Here is a 23,723-nt window from a genome sequence, read left to right as displayed (position 1 = left end):
GCTGTAACCTTGGAGGTATCGCTTTCATCACACATGTACTAGAGAGAGCGAGAGCTGTTTTTGCTCTAGAGAGAGCTGTTTTTGCTCGGCTTGTTTCCTTGGAATAGCTCAGCATACCCGTAATTGGTAAACTCTGCCTGCCATTTCCCCATACCTACAGTCTTGCTAACTTTGTTCCCTCCAAGCAATTCACATTCTTCCCTGCCTTCACCTCCTTCCCGAGAAGGATGCTAGCAGCTTCTTCATCCTAACTCTTCAGCAGCACAGACCTGTATAGGATAGGTATACGATCATGATTCTGTCTCTTCATACCTCATCTCTTTCTGCTGACCCTGTGTGCCAAGATCTTCTAGTCAATAGTCTTAAGGACCAGCATCCTGTAACCAGGATCCCTGTTGTGTGACCTCCTAAAAATTAGCCAACTATCATCTTTTGTATTGTAGACTGCTGCTCATCAATAAACTTCATTTCTTTTTTCTAAAAAGCCTTTCTGGAGTGTTAACTCCCTTTCTGGGTATCCCAACATAAATGCTGCTTTAGAAAACACTGCTGTATGCATGTTTGCACCCATGAGAACATTTCCCCCACTTAAGCCAAAGCATAGTCACAAACTGTGTTAACAATCTCACTTCAGTGCAAATGTGGTAACCATTGCGGCATGTTGAAAAAACATCACTGGAGTATCAGAAAGAGCGAGTGTCTAGGCCACACACATTTTGCAATGCCATTTTGAACTTAAGTGGGGAAAAGCTGCCACCTCACTTGTGTGATCTGACTTAATAGTGACAAAGTTGTCATAAAAAACTTATTTTCAAGGAGCTATTCACCATCTTGCTGTAGTGTCTACATGTGTTAGGGTGTAGGAGTAAGCATATGGCCCATTTTCACACATGCCCTCTTTTACTATGGGTAGGCCGCGTGACTTGGGATGTGCACATATAACCTACACTGTTTTGATCACTGACTCCCATGTCCTTGCTATATACAGAGCACTTCTGTTAGGGCAAAGTGTGAAGAGAGCTCAAAGAAAGTTACAAGTTGTACTAACCTGAACTCTAAGCTACCATTGTCAGTGTAGACAGACAACTATTACTAATGTAGAGCAAACATAGAGCATATTTTAGATTCCTGTACAGTAGCTTTTTTTTAAATCAATGTCACTTCAGCACTCCTGAATATTAAAAATAACTATCAAGCAGAAATATGTTTGTAATATCTTTTAATACTTGTTACTTTTAAATACTGTTTTTTAAATTTGAGATTGTAACATGGAAGAGCCAACTCTGTTTAGTTTTGTTTTTTTAAAGTTAACAGGATCATAAAGCTATCATAGAACAGTCACACTCTACACACTCAAGGTACTCTAAAATTGATTCATGTTTTGAGTATGTAGATGAACAGTGGCAACCCAAATACAGCTTCATTTATACAACAATTGACAAAATGTTTGGTGAAAGTTTGACTTGACCATTTGATTAAGGAGAACCAGTACAACTTCTGATGAACCAGCTCAGCCCAGTAAGATAAAAAGTAAACTTCAAGGTGAAATAGCATCATTATTCCAAGAAATGCTTAAGATTTAGTCAGAATGAAAAACCCATTATTAAAAGAATTTAAAAATCAAGTAGAACAGCCCTTGTTTCCTGACCTCTTTCCCCTCCCCAACTAAAGAAAAAAGACTGCAGTCCAGCATTTGATGGAAATAATTTGATGTGGCAGCAGATTCAGGCTTTCAAGGCAACAGACGCTGAGGAGACAAATTCACCTTTGGAAAAGGGTCTGCATCCACGGATTCATACACAAGTAAATGAAAAGGAACTGGAGTGTCTGCTCATCAGTTATTACCAAAGGCGAAGGTTGATATCGCTCAGCAGAATGAAACTTTGTTTATCAGGCGAATAAAAAAGCTAATCAGAAGGTTGGGAAGAGTTCTGTGCTGGAAGAAAGGGCGCAACAGGTACTCGGCATGAACAACAGAGCCTGTCAGCTTCTCGGGGAAGCTTTTATGCCCTGTTTTAGCTCTTGCCATATACCCTAAGAAGCGTGTGATGATCAGTTGGGCAGGGCTAGCTCTAGTGAAGTGACACCACTTGTCTAAAAGTAAAATGTTTTCTTTACAAAAAGAATCCTTAGTGTAATTTTTTATTTACAGAACTACAAAATACATCACATTTAGTGCAAATGCAACTAATGATATTAAGATTTATATACTGCTTTGTAAACTTTCCATATCTTTGTAAAATAAAGCTATCCAATTAAATTAAAGTTACTTACATGTGTTCCATGATAGTTACCAGAAATTGCAAATTGTTAAATTTGTATTCAGAGTCTAAGCAATTTTTGTTGCTGGAAGTTCCCATCAGTGGCTATGGTGAATAAACAATTTTTTCCAGTTGATTGTAAAAAGATTAAACACATCTGAGGTATAAGAAACTGTATATAAAATGCTTACTGGTGATTAGTAAACAGGTCTAATTTCTCATCTCAATTGCCTTATTAGCATTACCCGCATAGGCACTTTTCTACATTTTCAAATCATCAACAGAGTTATTCTATAATAAGGCATATTCCATGCACATCATTTAAAGAAAGGCAAATAAAGGAGATCAAAAAGCATGAAACCTGCGTGCATGTCTGTAAATCAAGTGTTGTGCCAACTTTCATGTACCCAAGACACAACCACCATACCCAAGTAAATTTGATTCCAACATGAAAAGATTTTCATCAGCTCTATCTTCATTAAAAAGTACTGTCATGTTTTCTGGCATCGGCTACTCTATATGAAATAAGACTTTCTGCTCTCTCTTCAAAAATATATCCCAATCTGGTCTTCTCTCTATATATACATAAGCTGATCAAACAGCTAAAAATTGTCTGAATAATCTCCCTGTCAAAGCACAACCTTCAAGTGAGGCATTTCCTCAAAGAACTACCAGTCTTTTCCTTATGGTTCACCCCTTGTGTTCTTGGCATTAAAGACAGGCAGATACTTCAAAGTTAAGTTCTCACAGCAACTAAAGGGAACTTTGCATTTAGGTTTGCAGATTTTTTACAATCTCTTAACAGTTCAGATTTTGGGGGCAAAGTTATGTGTAAAAGGTTTTGTATATGAACTTCATAGCACAGCTTTTACTCAACAGAAAAAAACAAACGCGCAGGACCAGAAAACAGCATATTTGCTCTTTCTTCAAGACAGGGAATGTTATCTTGTATAGTCCAATTGGCTTGAATAAATATTATAGTGTAACGTTTTGCAGCTTCAGAAAAACCCTAAATCCAGTTGCAAGAAAGCAGCCCACACAATGCAACATGGGCAAGACACTGCTGGCACTCTCTCTGGTGGCCATGCCCTCTTGTACAGTATCCATTTCGAAATTTCTGGATCGTGTTCAATAACCAGGTTTCTTGTAGTACATATTACACAACTAAAAAATACAATAGAAATATAAAGATATCTGAAAAAAATAAAGCTTTTCACACTTCCTCCATCAGAACCCAGAAGGTCTTCATAGGAGCAAGACCATAGAAAAGGCAAAGTCATCAGGATCTTGACAGCCCTCACATATTAAGAGATGTTTTACATAACAAGATGATTTATCATAGAAACCAGAAGCAATGAACTATGATTATACAAAGCGAACAAAACCCCTCTGGAAGGAAACACAGAGTTTACTGCAAACCCGGAAAAAAAGATTACAACACAATAGGTTTTTGTGCAGATAAAGCACATACAGTATGCTATATGTGCATCTTGTCCTTTGTGCTCTTTAGACATACACAAAAACGGGAGCTGTGCGAGTGTCATATGAAGTTCCACAGTAAACAAAAGCTTTTTCAAATTATTCGGAAGTTAAAGCAATAAACCAAGTTGGTGACCCAAAGTTGTATTTTTCTCCTCTAAAGCAAGCAAATAAAGTAGAGCCATATACATGTATCAACACATGTATTTATAATTACACACCCATTCAGCAAGGTGAGCTAGCAGAAGACAGTGAAAGTTCAGTTTCATGGCATTGCAGTATTTCTTCAGTTGAGTACAGAATCCAGGACATGAGCCATAAGACTGTAGATCCTACGTTCCAGCTTGGAGCATCAATTTTGGTTCATTTCTCCAATGTGGAATGTTCACACAGCCTTGTTCCAATCACTAGAAAAACCATGGGTGAAAGAGCTTCAGTTCTAGCATAATCAAAATCTAGGATGGAATTATGAAATATCTATTTGACTTTCCTGAAAGTTTTCTTTTGTGGTTTCATAGGACACAGTTAAGAGATTTCTCCCTTAAAGCAATTAAGACAGGCTTTGAGTATATAAGAGGAACAAATTACACCCACAGAAAGGACAGAAGGACAAGATGGCTTTAGAGTTTAATACTGCCAACGTCAGTCACTTGGACTCTCAGGGAAAGTGGCAAATGCAAGGATGCACTAATTAGATAACTTCTTCTTTAACAAGGTATCATTTTACTATATCTGCTAGAAAATGCATCCTTCCTATCATTCTTGTGAGTTAGAGCAAAAGCACTAGAGAGTCATATAAGGAGTAAAGGTCAGTATTTACACACAATAATCTTTGATACTATGAAGAACAGTGACAAAAATCAAACTGTACCAAATTTTACGTACCACCTAATGGCACAGCAGGGAAATGACTTGACTAGCAAGCCAGAGGTTGCTGGTTCGAATCCCTGCTGGTATGTTTCCCAGACTATGGGAAATACCTCTATCGGGCAGCAGTAACATAGGAAGATGCTGAAAGGTATCATCTCATACTGCGCAGGAGATGACAATGGTAAACCCCTCCAGTATTATACCAAAGACAAGCACAAGGCTCTGTAGTCTCCAGGAGTCGATACCAACTTGATGGCACACTTTACCTTTACCAAATTTTAGCACATCCAAAGGCAGGTATCCCATCAGCAAAATCAGCATTTCCAAGTGACATTTTCATGGTGTTATAATTATGAGAACATCACCCCAAAAACATAATGCCGATTTGTAAATTCCAGCCTGTCCTTCAATTCAAAATCCTCCGCCTCTCAAGAGTTCAAACATCCTACTGGATCATTTTAATGACTAGCTCTACAGGACTCAAGATTATACAGCAAATGTTACAGTGGTCCATACAGGATTGCTACATACCTGTTCACTAGAATAAAATAGGCTTTCCTGCCGTTTTCTCTTGCACATACGACGTGAACCGCTTCAAGAATTTGGGATACTCTCGTTTTGCTACTGCACGCAACACAGAAGCTGGTGCCCAACCCCCAGGGTTCACTACAAAGAAAGATCAGAGTCAAGCTTGTTCTCTAAACAGCCAAGTTAATCTACGTAAAAATGTGAAAGAACACCAGTTTTTATGCATAACAAATAATTCTGTCGAGACTGGCGGACTTATCCGGCATAAAGGTAAGTTGCTCACCAAATGACCCAAGTTTCAGGATCACACCAACTACTATGATTTTAAAAACAGAGTTCAAACAGAGATTAAGGGTAGCAGCAGAATAGATTACATTAATCCCGAATATTTTAGATAAGATGGTACCCATGTAAAGGCTTGAACAGACAGGCAATGTTTAGTCAGTTTCTCAGCAATAGAAATCCTGTATTACTCAAGGCAATTGCCAGGAACACACACACACACACACACACACACACACACACACACACACACGCGATTGTTCTCAATTTTAATCTTGAAAAGACAGAACTGTTTAAAGAAAAAGTGGTTTGTGTGTTAAAATTTGAGTACAAGATTTCACTTCCAGTTGAAACTAGTCAGTGCTATGAAAACTCTCTCAAACTCATGGACCTTATCCACATATATATTTTGAAATTTTATTGAAAAGCTACCATGGTGCAGCAGAAAAATGCTTGACTAACAAGCAGAAGGTTGCCGATTTGAATCCCTGCTACTACTATATCGGGCAGCAGCGATATAGGAAGATGCTGAAAGGCATCATCTCATACTGCGCGGGAGGAGGCAATGGTAAACTCCTCCTGCAAGAAGAAAAGAAAACCACAGGGCTCTGTGGGCGCCAGGAGTTGAAATCCTCTTGATGACACACTTTACCTTTACCTTACCATGGCCTAGTGCATGGCTGTCCTGGGGAGCGGAGGTCAGGGTCCAGGGCAAATCAGAGCATGTGGGAGACCCTTAACCAAGTAGCTTTTGGTATTTCTGAAAGAAATTGTCTTTGCAGAAAGGCATTTGTAATCTGTGTTTGACCAAGTCTTAATTTTTGCCAAGAATAGTGAGCCCTGGAATCTGTTCAGAATACAAGGCATCAGCTGGACTGTGTTAACAGAAATACTACCTCTGAGCATATGCAAAGGGCATTTCTCTCTCCATTAATAACTTCCTGAAAGGTTGCCACGTAACCTGTAACAGCAAACACAAGGACTCTTGTGGCATCTGAAAGACTAATACTGACTGCAACATTTGTTTTCATGGACTACCAACTACTTCAAGCATCTGAGGAACTGGACTGTAGTCCACAAAAGCTTATCCTCCAACCAGTGTTTTCAGGGTGCCACAAGACACTTTGTTGGTTTTTCTCTCTAAACAAGATTAGAGAGAAGAGTTTCCTTTTCATAAACTGTCTCTGAGGCAGGTTTGATTCCCAGCTTCTCTTCTTTTTTGAAACCAGTTAGTGGGTAAACTCAATACAAAAGGATCAGCTATGGTGAAAAGAGTAGAAAGGTTGGACAAGAAAAATTAGGCTCCAGAGGTGCACAAACAATTCTGGCGAAGTGCTTTTCATGGGCGTGGTTGGACAGTGCTTAACTAAAGCCAACACAAAACTTCCCACATGGAGTGGGAAGAAAAGGTGAGGAGGGGAAATGGCCAGCACATCCCTGTGGCATATGGCAGGGTGGTGGCATGACGGAGGGTGACAAGGAGGCATTGACAACTAGTGGGTACATTTCCAGGGAGGCATAATGGCATGAGGACCGACACAATCATCCCGATTCACCCTACCCCAAGTATGGGCCTGCCTAGTGGATTGGATGCGATTCTATAGACAATGTCCAGCTTCTATGAACTCATTTTGTAGTCTTGGCAAACCGTACTCCATCTGTAAGATGGGAGTAACAGTGACCTAACTCATAGGGCATGAAACCAAGTCATAGAAGATCAGTACCATCGAACCTTGGATCTTTTAGCAAGTTAATGCTTGTTTAAGTTCACGTTTCTAACAAAGGTGAACAGCAGAATCTATTTCTTAGTAAGCAAATGAAATGGGGTGTTATGATCACCAAGGACTATCCAATAACACAATAAAGTTTCCAACACAAATGCCTCTGGCTCTGTAGAAAGTTGTGTGCATCCAGTTACCACTACGTCATGGGAGAAGTGGACATGTCTATTCAGCAACACACACATATGGCTCAAAGGGCCCATTTTTGTTATCTTCATTTGTTCCCAAAATATGTGTTTAGCCATGTTTTCAGCAGCTGTCTATGATATGCATGTGAGGCAAAATAAATACATACATGCTCCTCCCAAGTCATGCTATGCATACAGCCTGATATTCACACAAAGTCAGTTGCTTGATAGCCTTAATCTACAATGACACACTGTGGTTAAAAAGGGGTACTGCTATTAATAATATAGATAGTAGGGATGTGCAAATCTTTCTGAGGTTGAATTGATCTTACTTGAATCTGGTCGATTTGAGTGATTCAACCTCGAAACAAATCTGCCCTGGAACCCCTGGCCAAAACACAACTCGAATCAGATTCGATTCAAGATCTGAGCTACACTTAGTCATTGCCATTTTATCATGGCCCTCTGAGCGTCTCTCCCACTCTGGTTTAGGATATTTTTTTTAGTTTTAAGTGATTTTGTATTTTTCTTCCATAGGGAATAAAACATAAGAAAAATGTGTGTTCATACTTGGATTTTAAAAAGATTATAATAAACTTTAACCTATTAAAATACATGTCTTTCAGTCATAAGAGTGTTCCAACAAGGACTCCAAATGCCACATTTTGGATTCTTTATTGTGTTTAATAAAAGGTGAGAACAGCCTAAGAAAACTAGTTCATCCTGTACATAGTGGCCTATATCCAAGCTCATGTTGTGCTAGCACAAGGATGTTGCACAAAGAAAGGAATATCTGTTCCAGACTGCTTCTTGCATAGTAGAAGATGGCAGATTGCACAGTATGTTGCACAAAGCACTGCACAGCCTTGTATTTGTCCCAGAGAACATTTTTGCACAACATTGCGAGGCACCACAACGCACAGATCTGCAAATTTAAGTGTGTGCAACTTCTCTCATTGCATTAGCACAACTCTAGTCTGGATGTCAGCCACTGTGAACACTGAAGCCCTGAAACTGTCAAGACTTATATAGGATTCTCTGCTTTCTTTCACAGAGTGGGCATAGAAATGCACTCTGATTATATTGAGAACTCTATGGCTGGGCTCCAAAGGGTCTTTGATTGATTGACTAATTGAGTGCTGTCAAGTCGGTGTCGACTCTTAGCAACCACAGAGATAGATTCTCTACAGGATGATCCATCTTCAACTTCACCTTTAAGGTCTCTCAGGGGTGCATTCACTGCTGTTGTGATCGAGTCCATCCACCTTGTTGCAGAAAGCATGTGCCTACTCTACTATCTTATTTTTGTTGTGCAAGTGCTATGCAGAAAGGCAGTAAACAAGCTATATAATGAATATAGCCCCCCACCATACCACTTCCCAGTGCCACATTCCACACACCATTCCAGAGTGTCCCAAGTAGCAGCTTGTGGGGGTGGGGTGAATGGGTGCAGGAACACGGCTGTAATGAGAGGCAGGAAAGCCCAGTTGTGTGAATACAGTACCACTCACACTTCTCTGGATCCAATCCACTGTTCATAACACAACAAATTTTAATCAAACACATTTTTATCGGTTTGGCCTATGGCTGCAATAAAAGAACTGCTACTACTACACCACATTTTTATACCGCCCAAAACGCAAGTTCTCTGAGCGGTTCAGAGAATAAGGAGCATTCAGGATGGTCACACTACTCTGACTCCAATACATAATTTCAGTCATTAATATTTTGAACAAGAGAATCATGCTGAAAATACAAGATGCCTTAAGATATTTTATGAACAACACTGAACTAATAGCTAGATGTGAATGTAGGGGTGGGGTGGGGTGGGGAGAAAAGTCATGGCTTACCATTAGCTACATATGTAATCTTGCATAGAATATTGTCTCTGCTTATCTCCTTGTTCCCCTCTGGTGGGCTTACCAACGTCTGACATATCATAGCAACATTTATTTTGGCACGAACACATCGATTGTTCAACTGTCAAGAAACAAGAAGCATTAAGATTATGATGTTGGTAATACTGATTAAAATGACACATTTCAGCACTTGCTGTCCTTCAACCCACACTTCAGTGTGGCACATATCCTGAACCTTTTCTGGCACATATCCTGAACTTTTTCTGCTGACAGCAGCTTTAATCACAGCTTCCCTTTGCTTGGTTTACATAGCATATGTGAAAAGCATTTTGCTCTGGCAGTCTGGAGAGAAGTCTGGTTACACTGTTAAAGAGGACCAGAAAAAACTTACTTACAGGAGCACTATCATGCTCCACAGAGAAGTTGCAGACAATCCATGTTTCAGTGTCATTTTCATTAAATGCTGGTATTTTTCTGATAGCAGACAAATACAGCACATCACGTTGAGAAGCAGGCCATACTCTCTACAGGGAGAGAAGAAGAAAAATCTGCATTTATATAGTGGTGTTCAAAATGATTCACATACATATATTTATTTTAAGCCATACAACCACCCTGTAAGGAAGGTCAGTATTATTCCCATATTGCAGACAGAAGGCTGAGACTGGAACAGAGTAGCCTTGCAGATTTTTGAAAGATTATTTTTAATACGAGAACTTTTTAAAAAAACCCTAGGTAAGTGGTGCCACCTGAAGAGAGGCATTTCCCTTTTCTTTTTAACAAGGGAATACCTCTAAGATGGTGTGCTCTAACATTTATGTCATCTAAAAAACCAAGAAGAACAGGTTGTTTACCTGTAACAGGTAATCTGGAAGTGATCCGCTGCGCTCCTTGATGCACCTAGCTCTGCCCCTTGCATGTGGTGCATTTCTGTTCGTTTTGGTGGTTAGGCGCTTCTCTCTTCAGTTCTTTGAGGACCATCTATTTTCATCATTTGCCACCTTGCAAGGTAAGTCTTGGTTTTTAAAAACTTAATACCACACATTTGCATACTGCAGCAGAGCCAGCAGGAAGTTATTATGAATGCAACGGACCACTTCCAGATCACCTGTTACAGGTAAGCAACCTGTTTATCTGTACATAAGAGTGACTAACGAACTGTCAATCTGGTGGTGGGTGTAGTATGCTTAGCTAAGATCCTCTTCAGCACACTGCAGAGCGAAGATCTAAAGCATAGTGCTTTACAAAGGTGTGTTCAGATGACCAATTAGCGACTATGCAAATGTCCTTTAGATCAATGCCAGCCATGTTTGCAGCTGATGCTGTGTATGCTCTGGTAGAATGAGCCCCGATGACCTTGGGAAGATCCATCTTCTGGTACTTATATGTAAATTAGATTAACTCCACTACCCAGTGTGTCAGTCTCTGCCTCCAGATTGGGAAGCCCTTCCTCTTGCTTTTGTACCCCACAAACATACATTTTGTTTTTCTGTAGGGCTTTGTCATCTGTAGGCGATATAGTACCACCCTGCGAACATCCAGAGAATGTAGAGAACTTTCCAAGGCTGTTTCTGGATTTCTAAAGAAGGTAGGTAACACAATGTCATTGTTTAAGTGAAAGTCCGACAACCTTTGGTGTGAATTCAGGGTCTAGCGCACCACCTTGTCCTGGTGGAATTTTGTGGACAGCGCATCAATACACAAAGCACTGAGTTCACTCACCCTATGTGCTGTAGTGATCGCCAAGAGAAAGGCTGTCTTCTACGCAACCTGTTTTGATTGTGTCTTTAACACTGGCTCAAATGGACATTCAGTCCATTTGCCAACACCAGAGACAAGCTCCACTACTCGACTGGTTTGTGAACAGGGGGGTATAAGTTATTTATCCCCTTCATAAAGTGGTTTGCCTTCAGATGGGAGAAAACTGTTGACCCATCCCATCCAACTGTTTCCCCATCCCAGTCTACAACAAGATGTACTTTGATAGAGACATTTGCCAAGCCTTGTTTCTTCAAGTCTGTGAGATACAGTAATACTTGTCTGATAAAAGCTGCTTACGGTTTAAAGTCATGTTTCCGAGCATGGAGTCTTTTTTCCGAGCACTGGATCTTTTCCACTTGCACTCATAATTTCTTCTGGTTGAATTTCTGTCATTCAAAAGTATCTTGTTTAGAAGCCGATCTTCCAGGCTGTGAGATTCAGCATCTTCAAATCGGAGTGTAGTACCTTTCCCCCGTCTTGTATCAGTGGCAGCCTCTGGACAGTCTGAGTACCTGTAAAAACCATGGTTGCCTTGGCCACCATGGAGCAATCAAGGTACATCTTACAGATTCCTGCAGCAGTTTCGCCACGACTGTTCAGTAGTGGGTAAGGCGGAGATATGTAAAGAAACCCCCAACTCCAGCCGAGTTGGAAAGCATCTTCCCCCGAGTTGTGGCCAACACCCGCTCTTGAGCTATACCTTCTTCATTTTTTGTCCTTTGATGTTGCAAACAGATCCAAAACCCGAGTTTCCCACACTCTGAAAAGTGTTCTGAGGTATGTCAGATTGAGCTCCCACTTGTGGTGCTTTTGGTGGAACTGAGTTCTGCTCAGGAGATCCGCTATCGTGTTGTCTGCACCCTTTATGTGTATTGCCAACAAAGTTATCTATTGAGCTATGCTCCAGTTCCATATCTTCAGATTCAGCTGGCACAGCAAGTGAGACACTGTTCCATCCTGGTGATTTATGTATGCTATAGAGGTAGTATTGCCCAGCTGTATTTGGACCACCTTGCCTGTCAACAACGGCTGAAATGACTTCAAGGCATGGAAGACTGCCAGTAGCTCTAAATAATGTATGTGTAGTTGACAGTGTTGCAGGGACCACTGCCTCTGTGCCTGCCGTTCTCCACAATGTGTCCCCAAGGCTCTGAGAGATGCGACTTGCCCCAGCTTACCTGGATGCCCAGATCCTTGAGAAAGTGGAGTACCATCAATATATTCAAAGCTAACTTATTTCTTTCTCTTCCCACCAGGAGCCAGTCATCCAAGAAGGGGAATAACGTCACCCCTTGCAAATGCAGATAAGCCACTATAACTGCCATACACTTGGCAAATACGGTGCTGTTGCTAGTACAAAACGGGAGTACATTGTATTGGTACACCTTGCTCCCCAATGTGAATCTGAGGTAGTTCCTGTAACTGTCCTGGATTCCAATGTAGAGACATGCATCTTTCAGATCCAACGTTCAAGCCATTCCTCCCCATGAAGGAGAGAAAGGATGCCTTGCAACGTTATGTGCAATTTGTGCACATCTATGTGAAGATTTAACCACCACAAATCTGTAATTGGTCATATACCTCTGTCCCACTTGGGTATTTGGAAATAGCGGGAGCAGAAGCCCTTCCAACTGGCAAAATCACCTCCTTGTCTAAGAGTGTCTTGACCTCTTCCTCCAACGATGGAATCGCTGGTGAATGGTGGCAGAGTCTGGAACCCGATCGCGTATCCCGTCTGAACTATGTGAAGTAGCCAGCGATCCTATGTTATTGTGCCATGAAAAGGGATGACTTGCCAGCTTAATGATGGAAGTGGCTAAGATAGAATCATCTTGCAGTCTGGATGGAATCACTGCAGAGACAAGATGTGTAAGTGGACTGACACTGCAATCAAAGGTGCTGCTTATTTGTTTCCATAGCCTTTGTGCATGGACCTTGTCCTGTCTTGGCTTTCTGGTTGTATGGTCTCCTATTGAAGTGCTGGCATGGCTTCCAATATTCCTTCCTCTCACTTTGAAAGTTCCCTGCCTCCTGTTGTATGCGTGGTACTTGGATGTGACCGTGATGGTGCTGTGAACGTCTTTACCATATATTTTGATTTTTTTAAAAAACAACTCCATTGTTGAATCTGTGGTTTTACAAAACAAACACTTACCATCAAATGGCAGGTTTTCAATCGTTTCCTTCATATCTTGCTGCAACGTTGCTGACTGTAACCAAGCGTGTCTCCGCAAAGTTATAGCAGTAGCAAGCGATTGCATTTCAGTCTCCGCCAAATGCTTAGCATTACTCAATTGGAGTGGGGGCAGCAATATCACAGGTAGTGGGCAGAGGGAGGTATGGCGGTGGGAGTTGGGCAGGCCGTTACAGGGGAAAACGGTCCAGGCAATTGAGGCCTGTTCCTTTTTCCGGCCCTTCTCCCAACCCTCTGACCCTAGGGAGCTCTGAGATCACTCCTTCGAGGATTAGGGTGCTGCTGCTGAATGCCAGGTCAGTTAACGCAAAAACATCTCTCATCCACGATCTGATTGTGGATGAGCGTGCTGACCTGGTATGTGTGACGGAGACCTGGTTGGATGCACTGGGCGGGGTCGGTCTCTCTCAGCTTTGTCCTCCAGGTTTCCAGATCGTGCAGCAGCCCTGCCTCGAGGGTCGGGGAGGAGGTGTTGCAGTCATCTTTCGAGAGACCCTCCCCGTTTCCAGGTGCCCGGTCAGGCAATCTCAGAATTTCGAGTGTTTGTCCTTGAGGGTGGGCCTCCGAGATAGGCTGGGGATTCTGTTGGTGTACCGACCACCCCGCTGCACTTCAGTCTCCCTACCTGAGCTGGCGGGGGTGGTCTCGGAGGTGGCCTTGGGTTCCCCCAGGCTTATTGTTTTGGGGGATCTCAATGTCCACGCTGAGGCCCCCCTAGTGGGGGCGGCTCAGGATTTCATGGCCTCCATGGCAACCATGGGCCTGTCTCAATTGGTATCGGGCCCTACCCACGTGGCGGGACACACTCTGGATCTGGTTTTTGCCGACCGGGAAATAAATGATCTGGAGGTGGGAAAATTTGAGATCACTCCCTTGTCATGGACAGATCATCACCTGGTGGGGTTTAGTTTGACTGCTCCGCCTGCCCTCTGCAGGGGTGGTGGGCCGATTAAGATGGTCCGCCCCCGGAGGCTTATGGATCCGTTTGGATTTCAGACAGCCCTCGGGGAGTTTCCAGTGTCCAGAGCTGGTGACCCTGTCGACGCCTTGGTTGCTCTCTGGAATGGAGAGATGGCCCGGGCTGTTGACACGGTTGCCCCCAAGCGCCCTCTCCGGCTTGGTGGAGCCCGTTCCGCTCCTTGGTTTTCCTCGGAGCTTAGGGCGATGAAGCAACTCGGACGACGGCTGGAGCGACGCTGGAGGAAGAGTCGTCACGAATCCGATCGAACACGGGCTAGAACCCATTTTAGGGACTACGCCGTGGCGGTGGGGGTGGCGAAGAAACGTTTTTTCTCCGCCTCCATTGCGTCTGCTCAGTGCAGGCAAACAGAGCTGTTTCGTGTGGTGAAAACATTGCTCCACACATCCCCCCGGACAATGGGGGAAGAGCCATCTACAGCTCTTTGTGATCGGTTTGCCTGTCACTTTGCAGATAAAGTCGCTTGCATCCGTGCTGACCTGGACTCCAGAGTTTTGGCAGTTCCGGCAGACGTGCCTTTGGTACCATCTGGTCCCGTTGTGTTGGATTCTTTTCAGTTGGTGCGGCCTGAGGATGTGGACAAGATCCTGGGCAGTGTGCGGGCGACTTCGTGCGCTCTTGACCCTTGCCCTTCATGGCTAATAAAAGCTGCCAGGGAGGGGACAGGCAGATGGCTGGAGGTGATCGTTAATGCTTCATTAAGGGAGGACAGGATGCCATCGTGCCTTAAGGAGGCGGTGGTAAGACCTCTATTAAAAAAGCCCTCCCTTGATCCCTCCAGCCTGGACAGCTATAGACCTGTGTCTAACCTTCCCTTTTTGGGCAAGGTGATAGAGCGTGTGGTGGCGTCCCAGCTGCAGAGGGTCTTGGATGATACGGATTATCTGGACCCTTTTCAATCTGGCTTCCACCCCGGGTATGGGACTGAGACTGCCTTGGTCGCTCTAGTGGATGACCTACGCCGGGAACTAGACAGGGGGAGTGCGTCCCTGTTGGTTCTGCTGGACCTCTCGGCGGCGTTCGATACCATCGACCATGGTATCCTTCTGGGCTGCCTCTCAAGTATGGGAATCGGAGGCACTGCGTTGCAGTGGTTCCGGTCCTTTCTTGAGGGGAGGGTCCAGAAGGTGGTGCTGGGGGACTACTGCTCGGCCCCGTGGCCGTTGGCCTGTGGGGTCCCGCAGGGTTCCGTCTTGTCCCCCATGCTGTTTAACATCTACATGAAGCCGCTGGGAGAGGTCATCCGGGGTTTTGGACTGAGTTGTCAGCAATATGCGGATGACACTCAGCTCTATCTCTCCTTGTCATCTGATCCTAGGGAGGCGGTGGATGTCCTGAATCGGGGGCTGGAGGCCGTGATGGGTTGGATGTGGGCTAACAAACTGAAATTGAATCCGGATAAGACGGAGGTACTGTTGGTCAGTAGGAGAGCCAATCGGGATGAGGAGATTTTACCAGTTCTGGATGGGGTTGCACTCCCCTTGAAGGAGCAAGTACGCAGCTTGGGGGTACTACTGGACCCGGCTCTGCTTTTGGAAGCTCAGGTGGAGGCGGTGGCCAGGGGTGCCTTTGCACGGCTTCGGCTGGTGCGCCAGCTGCGTCCCTTTCTCGAGAAGGCAGATCTGGCCACGGTTACCCACGCCTTAGTCACGTCACGGCTGGATTACTGTAACGCGCTCTACGTGGGGCTGCCCTTGAAGAATATCCGGAAACTGCAGCTAGTGCAAAATGCGGCAGCGAGGGTTTTATCCAGAGCTGCCCGTTGGGAACATATCACCCCCATTTTGAAAGAGCTGCACTGGCTGCCGGTTCGTTTCCGGGTCCAATTCAAGGTGCTGGTTTTGACCTTTAAAGCCCTAAACGGTTTGGGCCCGGGGTATTTGACGGACCGCCTGCTCCCAAGGGTTGCTGCCCGCTTGACGAGGACATCTGAGGGGGCCCTGCTCCGGGTGCCGACAATGAGAGAGGCCCGGCTGTCGTGCACTCGGGACAGGCCCTTCTCTGTTGCTGCCCCCAGACTCTGGAATGCTCTCCCAGTGGCCATTCGTTCCTCGGACTCCATCATGGCTTTTAGAAAGCTTGTAAAGACTTGGCTTTTTACCCAGGCTTTTACATAATCGTTTTTACTGCTGCTTCTGGGTGTTTTTATTTGTTGTATTGTTTTATGCTTGTTTTTATATGTTTTTATACTCTAAGCATGTTGTTTTTATTGTGTTTTTATTGTATGTTTTTAACTTTTGTAAACCGCCTTGGGGCTATATTTTAACGAAAGGCGGTATAAAAATGCAAAAATAAATAAATAAATAAAATAAAATTGCTGTCTGGTCAACAAGGTAACCTTTGCATGGATGTCATTGAATTTTTGCAAAAATTCTTCTGGTGAAAGATTCACCTGTTCCTTACAAGTGAAAAGGGAGTGTGAGTACTTGGCAAAACAAGTAGTTAGCTATCTTTAGAGAAAGGCATGCAGTGGAATACATATTTTGTCCCATAACATCCAGTTTGCAGCTTTCCTTATCACCTGGTGTTATGTGTCTTCTACCTGTCCTTGATGAAGAAGCACAATCAATTAATAGCAAGTTGGATGTTTCATTAGATAGTTGTTGTCCTCTTCTTGGATCCTGTACAGGTTTTCCAGCCGCTTTGAGGTAGGAGTTGAAGTTTGAATTACTTCCCATGCTGACTTTGCCATTGGGGAAATCACCGGGAGCATGGGCAAGAAAACAAGCTGAGTTGTTGATACAGTATTTGAAGTTATACACAGGATCACCCAGGTCCTGAGTCTGTTTCTTCAGCTCTAGGCCTAGAGCTGTCACCATTTCACCAATCTGATGATAGTATGAATGCATCTCCTCATTAGGTGATATATTTGTTACCGGAACAATCTTTATTGGCGGATCAGTAGGGTATACTGAAAAATCTGAGCTGGTTGTGGATGAATCAGAGTCATAGTCGTCTGTAAGAACCGCTGTTTTCGGTTGTGAAGCAGTGGACACTTTCTCTTTCTGTGTAGTTTGAGTTTGTGTAGTTGTAGTGCTGGTATTCTGCACAACTGCTTGTGCAGTTTGAGTTTGCACTGACACAGTGGTCGTATGCTTGTAGCTAGCTGTGCGTCTTGAGTTTGCGTAGTTGTATTTTGTAGTTATCTGCATCAGTGGACTGTGGACCAGAGGTTGGTTCCACAACTCTACTGTTTGTGTGGCCATAGAGGTACACACTGCAGCATGCATTGCTTTTCCATGTGGGCATGTAGCAGCTTCGATTCTAGGAGGCACAACTTGTGTTGCCATTGGCACCATCATAGTAGACATCCAGCAACCAACCTTCCATAATTTATACTCATAGTAATCATACGGAAGTCCCAGGGACTGTTGGTGTGCTTGTGGAGCATCACTCCATCCACCTGTCTGTATAAGGCTTTGAGTAATTGAGAAATCCCTTGGAGACTTCCAGGGATGCGATACATTGCCTTGTGTAGCAGGTACCAGTATGTTTGGCATATGTACTGGCACTCCTGGGAGGCTGGAATGCAGATGTTGAAGGGATAGTTGAAGACTGAGCCCTGGGTAGGGAAGTCCTTGGTGTCTTCGGAATCATCAGTCCATCGATTTCATCATCATCATCCAGCCCTTGGCGAATGAAGCCATGGAATGTTGTTGCCGCCGAAGGTATGCTTTCAGCAGAATCAAGTAAACACATTCGGGGTTGTGTTTACTTGATTCTTTGGGGTTGGAACTTGTTCAGGATTAGAGTCCTTATTTTTGTATCTGTCATTTCTGATGTGTGTATTCCAACGGAGGATTAAGCTTCTTGAACTGTGCTTCTGTCGTTGAGGTTGTCCCCTCTGATGTTGAGGATTTAGACTGCCTTTTCGCAGTCCTCAGCACCACCACTGAAGCCGTGCTTGATGTCGTAGGCATGGGCATCTCAGCTGGAGATGTAGGCATCGGTGTGGTGAGTTGCAGCACATCTTTGTACAATGCCACCCGCAAGCGGAGTGCTCTATTTTTTCTCGTTTGGTGAGGAAATGTTAGGCAAATTTTACATGTTGAAGTATTATGTTATTCGCCTAAACACAGCAAACACAAGTTGTGGTCGTCTGCCGAAGGAAGTTTTGCCTTACAGTGCAGACACCACTTAAATGATTTTTTCTTCATCAAGTATAATAAGACGGATACTTAAGTGTAGGAATAAATGAGCTGTGGTCAATAACGGTCTGGGGGTCCTAGCCAAGTTATCCACCCTGTGAAACATGACTGAGTCTGTGATCACAGTTGAATCCAGTTCGAGTCAGAAAGGATTTTAACAGCAATTTTATCTTCTTTTCCCATCAGGAAATGTTCTCTGAGGATCCACGAAGGTGAGGTGCCAACACAATGATCAGAAAGTAACTGAGGAGAGAAACACCTAACCACCAAAACCAATGGAAGCGCACCACGTGAAAGGGGCAGAGCTAGGTGCATCAAGGAGCTAACAAATTCTGCCTGATTCGTCCCACGCAAGTGCAGAACCCACTCTTATGAATGCAACAGATTACAATCCAGATTAAAATGCCTTTTCATCCAAGTATTGTTTTTGATATGCACATTTAATTGACACAAACTCACAGAACTGACAAACTAAAAATGCTTTAATAGGGTAATAATGTAAGAACCATGCAATCAATAATACAGAAACAGCATTAAACAGCTTATTTACTAAACAGCATAAAGCACTCTGCTTATTACCCAATGGAGTAATATGCTACAGTTAGCATGTTTTGTATGTATATGAGAAACCAGGTTCAGATCTCCACTAAGCCATGAAGCTCATTTGGGTACTGAACAAGTCACAATCTCTAACCCCAACATATTCCCAAGACCTGCTGTGAGGCTAAAACTGAGCCTCAGTTCCCTGGATGAAGAGCAGGATGTTTTTTTCAGTGATTTTCAATGATTCAGTGTTTTGTTTTTAAATTAAAGATATCCCTTGTCTGTGAATTCCTGAGCCAGTAATTCAAAGAATGAAATTTTAAAGAGTGAAATACCACTCTTTCTCTCAGTCATTGACAGAGGAAAGGAGTGGCATATTGCTCTTTAACATGCTCCTTTGAATTGGACAAGAACAGGACCCTCTTCCATTTAGGCCAAACTTTAGTGCTCACCTAGCATCCTGCTTATGCTATTTAACTTCTGGGGCACAAGTCAGAACAAAGGTATCAGCACTAATGCCTGTAGACTGCAAAATCACACATGAACTTCTGTCCTTTTCCTGAATTACCATCTTATCCATATGAAATATAAAAGACAGCTGAAAGGCAAGAGAATCCCAAGCTTTTTGGAGGAAGGGTAGGATATAAATGTAATAAAATAAAAATGTAATGACCATCAGAACTACACTGAGAACCACTCAAGAGCTGCAGTGCACTACCTCCCGAGCAGATCAACTTCTGCCCTTCTAGTCGAAGAATCAAAAGCATTCCTCTTGGCATTGTCTATCAAAGTATGGTTCTAGAATTTAGTGTACATCCAAATCATATGCATCAACAAATGTTTGATTTTAAAAGGCTTAGCAAACTTGTGTTCAAGATCTGTGGGAACAGAACTAGTAGCTTGGGGTCAACTGACAAATTCACTAGTCAGAACACCATCATACTCACTGACTAAGACACACTTATTTCCTCCAGCAATTAATCTTTCCAATTAAGTGTACTTGGTAGAAGCAACACCATAATAAAAGAGAAATTGAATTCAAACTAATACTGTGAGCGTTTCAATAAATCTTTTGTTATAATTTATTTCAAGATAGATTTAACTTGTTTTCAGGCCGCATTGATTAGGGACCAATCATGTGGATGCAGAGATATTTAACAAATACTTGAATTATTGCCGAACAGAGTAGCCAGCTTTTATAGGAATATAGTGAATAGTCCTTGAAGGTACACTCTCAAGACAGGACTGTGACCAATTTCCCACTGTGGATAGTTCACCATGGTTGCCCAGAACTACTCCAATAGCGCCACAGACTATGTGGGAAGGTATTTTTTTAGCTAGCAAGTTACCAATTATTTTTATTACTCTTCATTATTCATGTAGTTCTATCTGCCTTTTCAGAAATGGGTGCAACCTTTAATAATAGTATTCAACAACTCTGGTTACACAGTAATGCCCAGAATTGTTACACCGTTACTGAAGGTGTTGCACCCACTTTTCAAAAAAGTGGATACAAGATATGAATACCAAAGGAATAGAAAAATTGGAGAGCAAGGTTAAGAAAACAGCTCTGCTGTCCTTAGCAAATTCTTAATAATAATGGGCATTTTTCTTCACTATCTGATCTGGCCTGCTGCCTAGAGTTAGGCAATGTTTAATAGGCCTAACCACTTCAGAAGATATTAATGAAACTTGTTTGGTCTGGCCTTCCAAGGTTTTTAAAAATTGTTCTTAAAAGTTTTAAACTGTTTTTAAATGGTTTTAAATTGTTTTTATATTGTTTTAAGATGATTGTTTTAAGTGATTGCTAGCATTTTGATTTGTTGTGCACCACCCAGAGCCTTTATAAATATATACATATTTTATTTATAAATAAATAAATAGAGCCTTTATAAATATAAATAAATAAGCTATATAGTTATGAGGCTTTCTATCTTTAATGGTAGGGATGTGCACGGAACCATTTGGCACTCCATTCTGGGAGAACTGAACTGGTTTCGTCAACTGACATTTGAGCCGGTTCAGAGGGTGTGCGGGCACGCAAGCACGGGGCAGCGGGTCTTTAAAGGGCAGGGGAGGCATTGCCCACCTGCCAGCCCCCGCCCTGCTGCTTTCCCCCCGCCAGTCCCCTCGCAAAAGGCAGACACGCAGGGCTGCAGTGTGCCTCCCTGCAGCCCTGGTCAGTGTTGTGATGGAAATGGCCGAATTGCTTGTGCGCACTTTTTGCAGAGCCCTGCACGCCTGCTTTTTGTGAGAGCGCTTGCAGGGGAAAAGCAGCGAGGTGGGGGCTGGCAAATAGGCAGTGCCTCGCCTGCCCATTAAATAAACCCCCACCCTCCCATGAGTGCACAGAACCAGATCCATGCACATCCCTAATGTATGCTAGCTTGAAGTCTTAAGGACAAACAACATCATAAAAAGTTGTGAAGTGTTACCTTATGTGTCTGGTAGATTATGATTGCATTATCAGCTAAAGTTTCTACAACATGGAAGTTTTCAATGGTTGCTAAAAAGGAAAAAAGATAAATCAATTAGACAAAAGCTTTTCAAATAGTCAACACACACACACACACACACACACACACACACACACACACACACACAGACACAGACAGACACAGACAGAGACGGCAGTCCCTGTAGAGTTATAACTTTTATTAGGACCAAGTAAGGCGTGTGCAAGCTCCGAGTTATACAGAATTCTTCAGGCAGAATCTATCTATTTATTTCTCCTGGGTATACCTTCAAATTTGTGTCCCGGCACGCAGGCTGATTGGCTGGGCAGCGGAGGCGCCAGATTGGCTGGTGCACCCAGGAGAATTGGCTGGCGGCGGGCCAGGCCACGGCGATGAGTCCGGCTCGGCCGTGGAGGCGAAGCGAGGCGAGGTGGTGGGCCCAGCTGTGAAGGTGGCACTCGGCCCGGCAGCCTGGGGCAGAAGGTGGGGGTAGGGGGAGAGGTAGCCGGCCCCGAAGAGGCCGGCCACAGAGGCTGGCAAGTGGTGGCAGCGGGCTGCAGAGGCGGCACTTGGCGCGGCGGGCCCGTCCGCAAAGGTAGCACTCGGCCGGGTGGCGGGCCAGGCTGTGGAGGCGGCTCTCGGCCAGGCGGTGATGGGACCGGCCGCTGAGGCCAGGTGCCCATGGGAGGTTGAGGTGGGAGGGAACCGGGCGGCGGGACTTCCCTGTTCGCTGCCTGGGAGAAGGAGCGGCAGCGGGGCCCTTTTTGGCCGCCCGCTAAGAAGAGTAAAATGGGGAGGAGGGAAGGGGGCAGGGTAAGAGAGCGTGGGTCAGGAGGGAAGGCAAGAGAGTGGGGGAGGGCAAGAGAGTAGGGCGGGGGGAGAGGGGAAGGGCAGGAGAGAGGAGCAGGGGGAGGGGGAGGGCGGACAAGAGAGAGTGGGTTAAGGGGAGAGGGCGAGGGCGAGGGAGGATAGGAGACGGGCAGGGGGGAGGGAGGGCAGGAGAGACTGGGGGAGGGGGAAAGAGAGTGGGGAGGGAGGGGAAGAGGGACAAGAGTATGGGGCAGAAGGGTGGGAGGGGGAGGGAGAGTGGGGCAGAAGGGTGGGAGGGGGAGGGAGAGTGGGGCAGGAAGGAGGGGGGTAACAGCCGGCCCCAAAGAGTGCACAGATGCTCTGTGCGGGTTGGCTAGTGCCAAGTAAAGCAAGAGGGGGGAAACTGAGCATGCCCAGCTTTCTTCCCCTTGCCAGTGTTTCATTTACCATTCAGCCTGAAAAAGAGTTCTGTAGAACTCTGAGCTTGCTCACTTACTTAGTTTTAATTAAAGTTATAACTCTAGTGGGTTTTTTAATTTGTTTTCCCTAGTGGATAAACTGGTTGTTTACCTGTAACATGTGACCTGGTAGTGATCCTCTGACATTCATAAAAATGTGTTCTGCGCCTGCGCAGACTACTTCAGGATAAATTCATTAGCTCCTCATGGTGCCTGTAACCACCATTGGTGCTTGTTTTTTTCAGCGGTTTGGTGCCATTTCCCTCAGTTTCTTATTGGTCGCCAATGTCTTGACCTCATTTTCTTGCTGGCCACCAATATTTTTGGTTTGTTTTTGCTTGCACTCTGCAGTGGGGATGGATGGGTGGGTTTTATGAATGTCAACGGATCATTACCAGATCAAATGTTAGATGATAATTATGGGCGCCACGCACAGATGGTGGTTACAGGAGCTAATGAATTTACCCCGAAGTGGCTGTACAGGTGAAGAACCCATTTTGATGACTGTCAATGGATCACTATCCAGATCAACATGGCTACTTATGATTTTTGAACAGAGGGATTACTTACTTTCCCAGTCATTACGAACATCAACATTCCAGAAGTAGTGGCAGACCTCATGTCCTGTCACTCCTTTGACTGCATGTGTGGCCTTCAAAGGATCTAGAACAATGCCATTTTCTTCCACTTCTCTCCTGTACACCTTTAAGCAAAACAACAACAATAATGCTTGAGAAAATTTGCTTTGCTTCACCTTAAATGCAACATTGCTTTAGGATCTATTTTAAATGAAATTGAATTGGTAGTTATAAGAGTAATCCCGAGTAAGATTTTGAACTATTTAAGTGTGAGGGAAACAGTGCAGTATCACCTCTTCAAACATTCAAATCAAATAATAATTTGAAGCAGTCAGTAGAATCAGTGGGAGGTCTGTGTTCAAATGCCAATCCTGCTATAGAATCAGTTGGTAGCCATACTTGGACCCTGTTCAGCTACTCTTGTTTCAGTGTCGTTATCAACAGAACAGCAATATGTATATCAGAACATATAAATGGCTGGTAATATTTGGTTAGGCATAAAGGGAGTTTAATAATGCATATGGGGACAAATAATTCTAAGAAAGAACTCTGAAAAATGGTGGTAAGTAGACTGGCTTCCCCCCAAAAGAAGACTACTACCATTATGA

At 43.9% G+C, this 23,723-nt stretch overlaps 1 protein-coding gene across 3 annotated transcripts in view; it reads right to left on the bottom strand.

The window, feature by feature from the left end:
* Positions 1-1,202: 1,202 nt before the first annotated feature.
* Positions 1,203-23,723, bottom strand: part of CERT1 (ceramide transporter 1) — a 112,284-nt gene continuing 89,763 nt past the window's right edge. For all 3 annotated transcript variants that reach the window (XM_053291195.1, XM_053291196.1, XM_053291197.1), the window contains 6 exons: positions 23,108-23,240; positions 21,249-21,319; positions 9,584-9,712; positions 9,180-9,309; positions 5,142-5,276; positions 1,203-4,147 (listed from right to left, as the gene is read on the bottom strand). In XM_053291195.1, the coding sequence (XP_053147170.1) occupies positions 5,149-5,276; positions 9,180-9,309; positions 9,584-9,712; positions 21,249-21,319; positions 23,108-23,240 (591 nt within the window). In that variant the 3' untranslated portion in view covers positions 1,203-4,147; positions 5,142-5,148. The remainder of the gene's footprint in view (positions 4,148-5,141; positions 5,277-9,179; positions 9,310-9,583; positions 9,713-21,248; positions 21,320-23,107; positions 23,241-23,723) is intronic.

This window comes from Hemicordylus capensis, chromosome 2 (genome assembly GCF_027244095.1).
Source record: "Hemicordylus capensis ecotype Gifberg chromosome 2, rHemCap1.1.pri, whole genome shotgun sequence".
Lineage (NCBI taxonomy): Eukaryota > Metazoa > Chordata > Lepidosauria > Squamata > Cordylidae > Hemicordylus > Hemicordylus capensis.
This window is presented reverse-complemented; position numbering and strand designations above follow the sequence as displayed.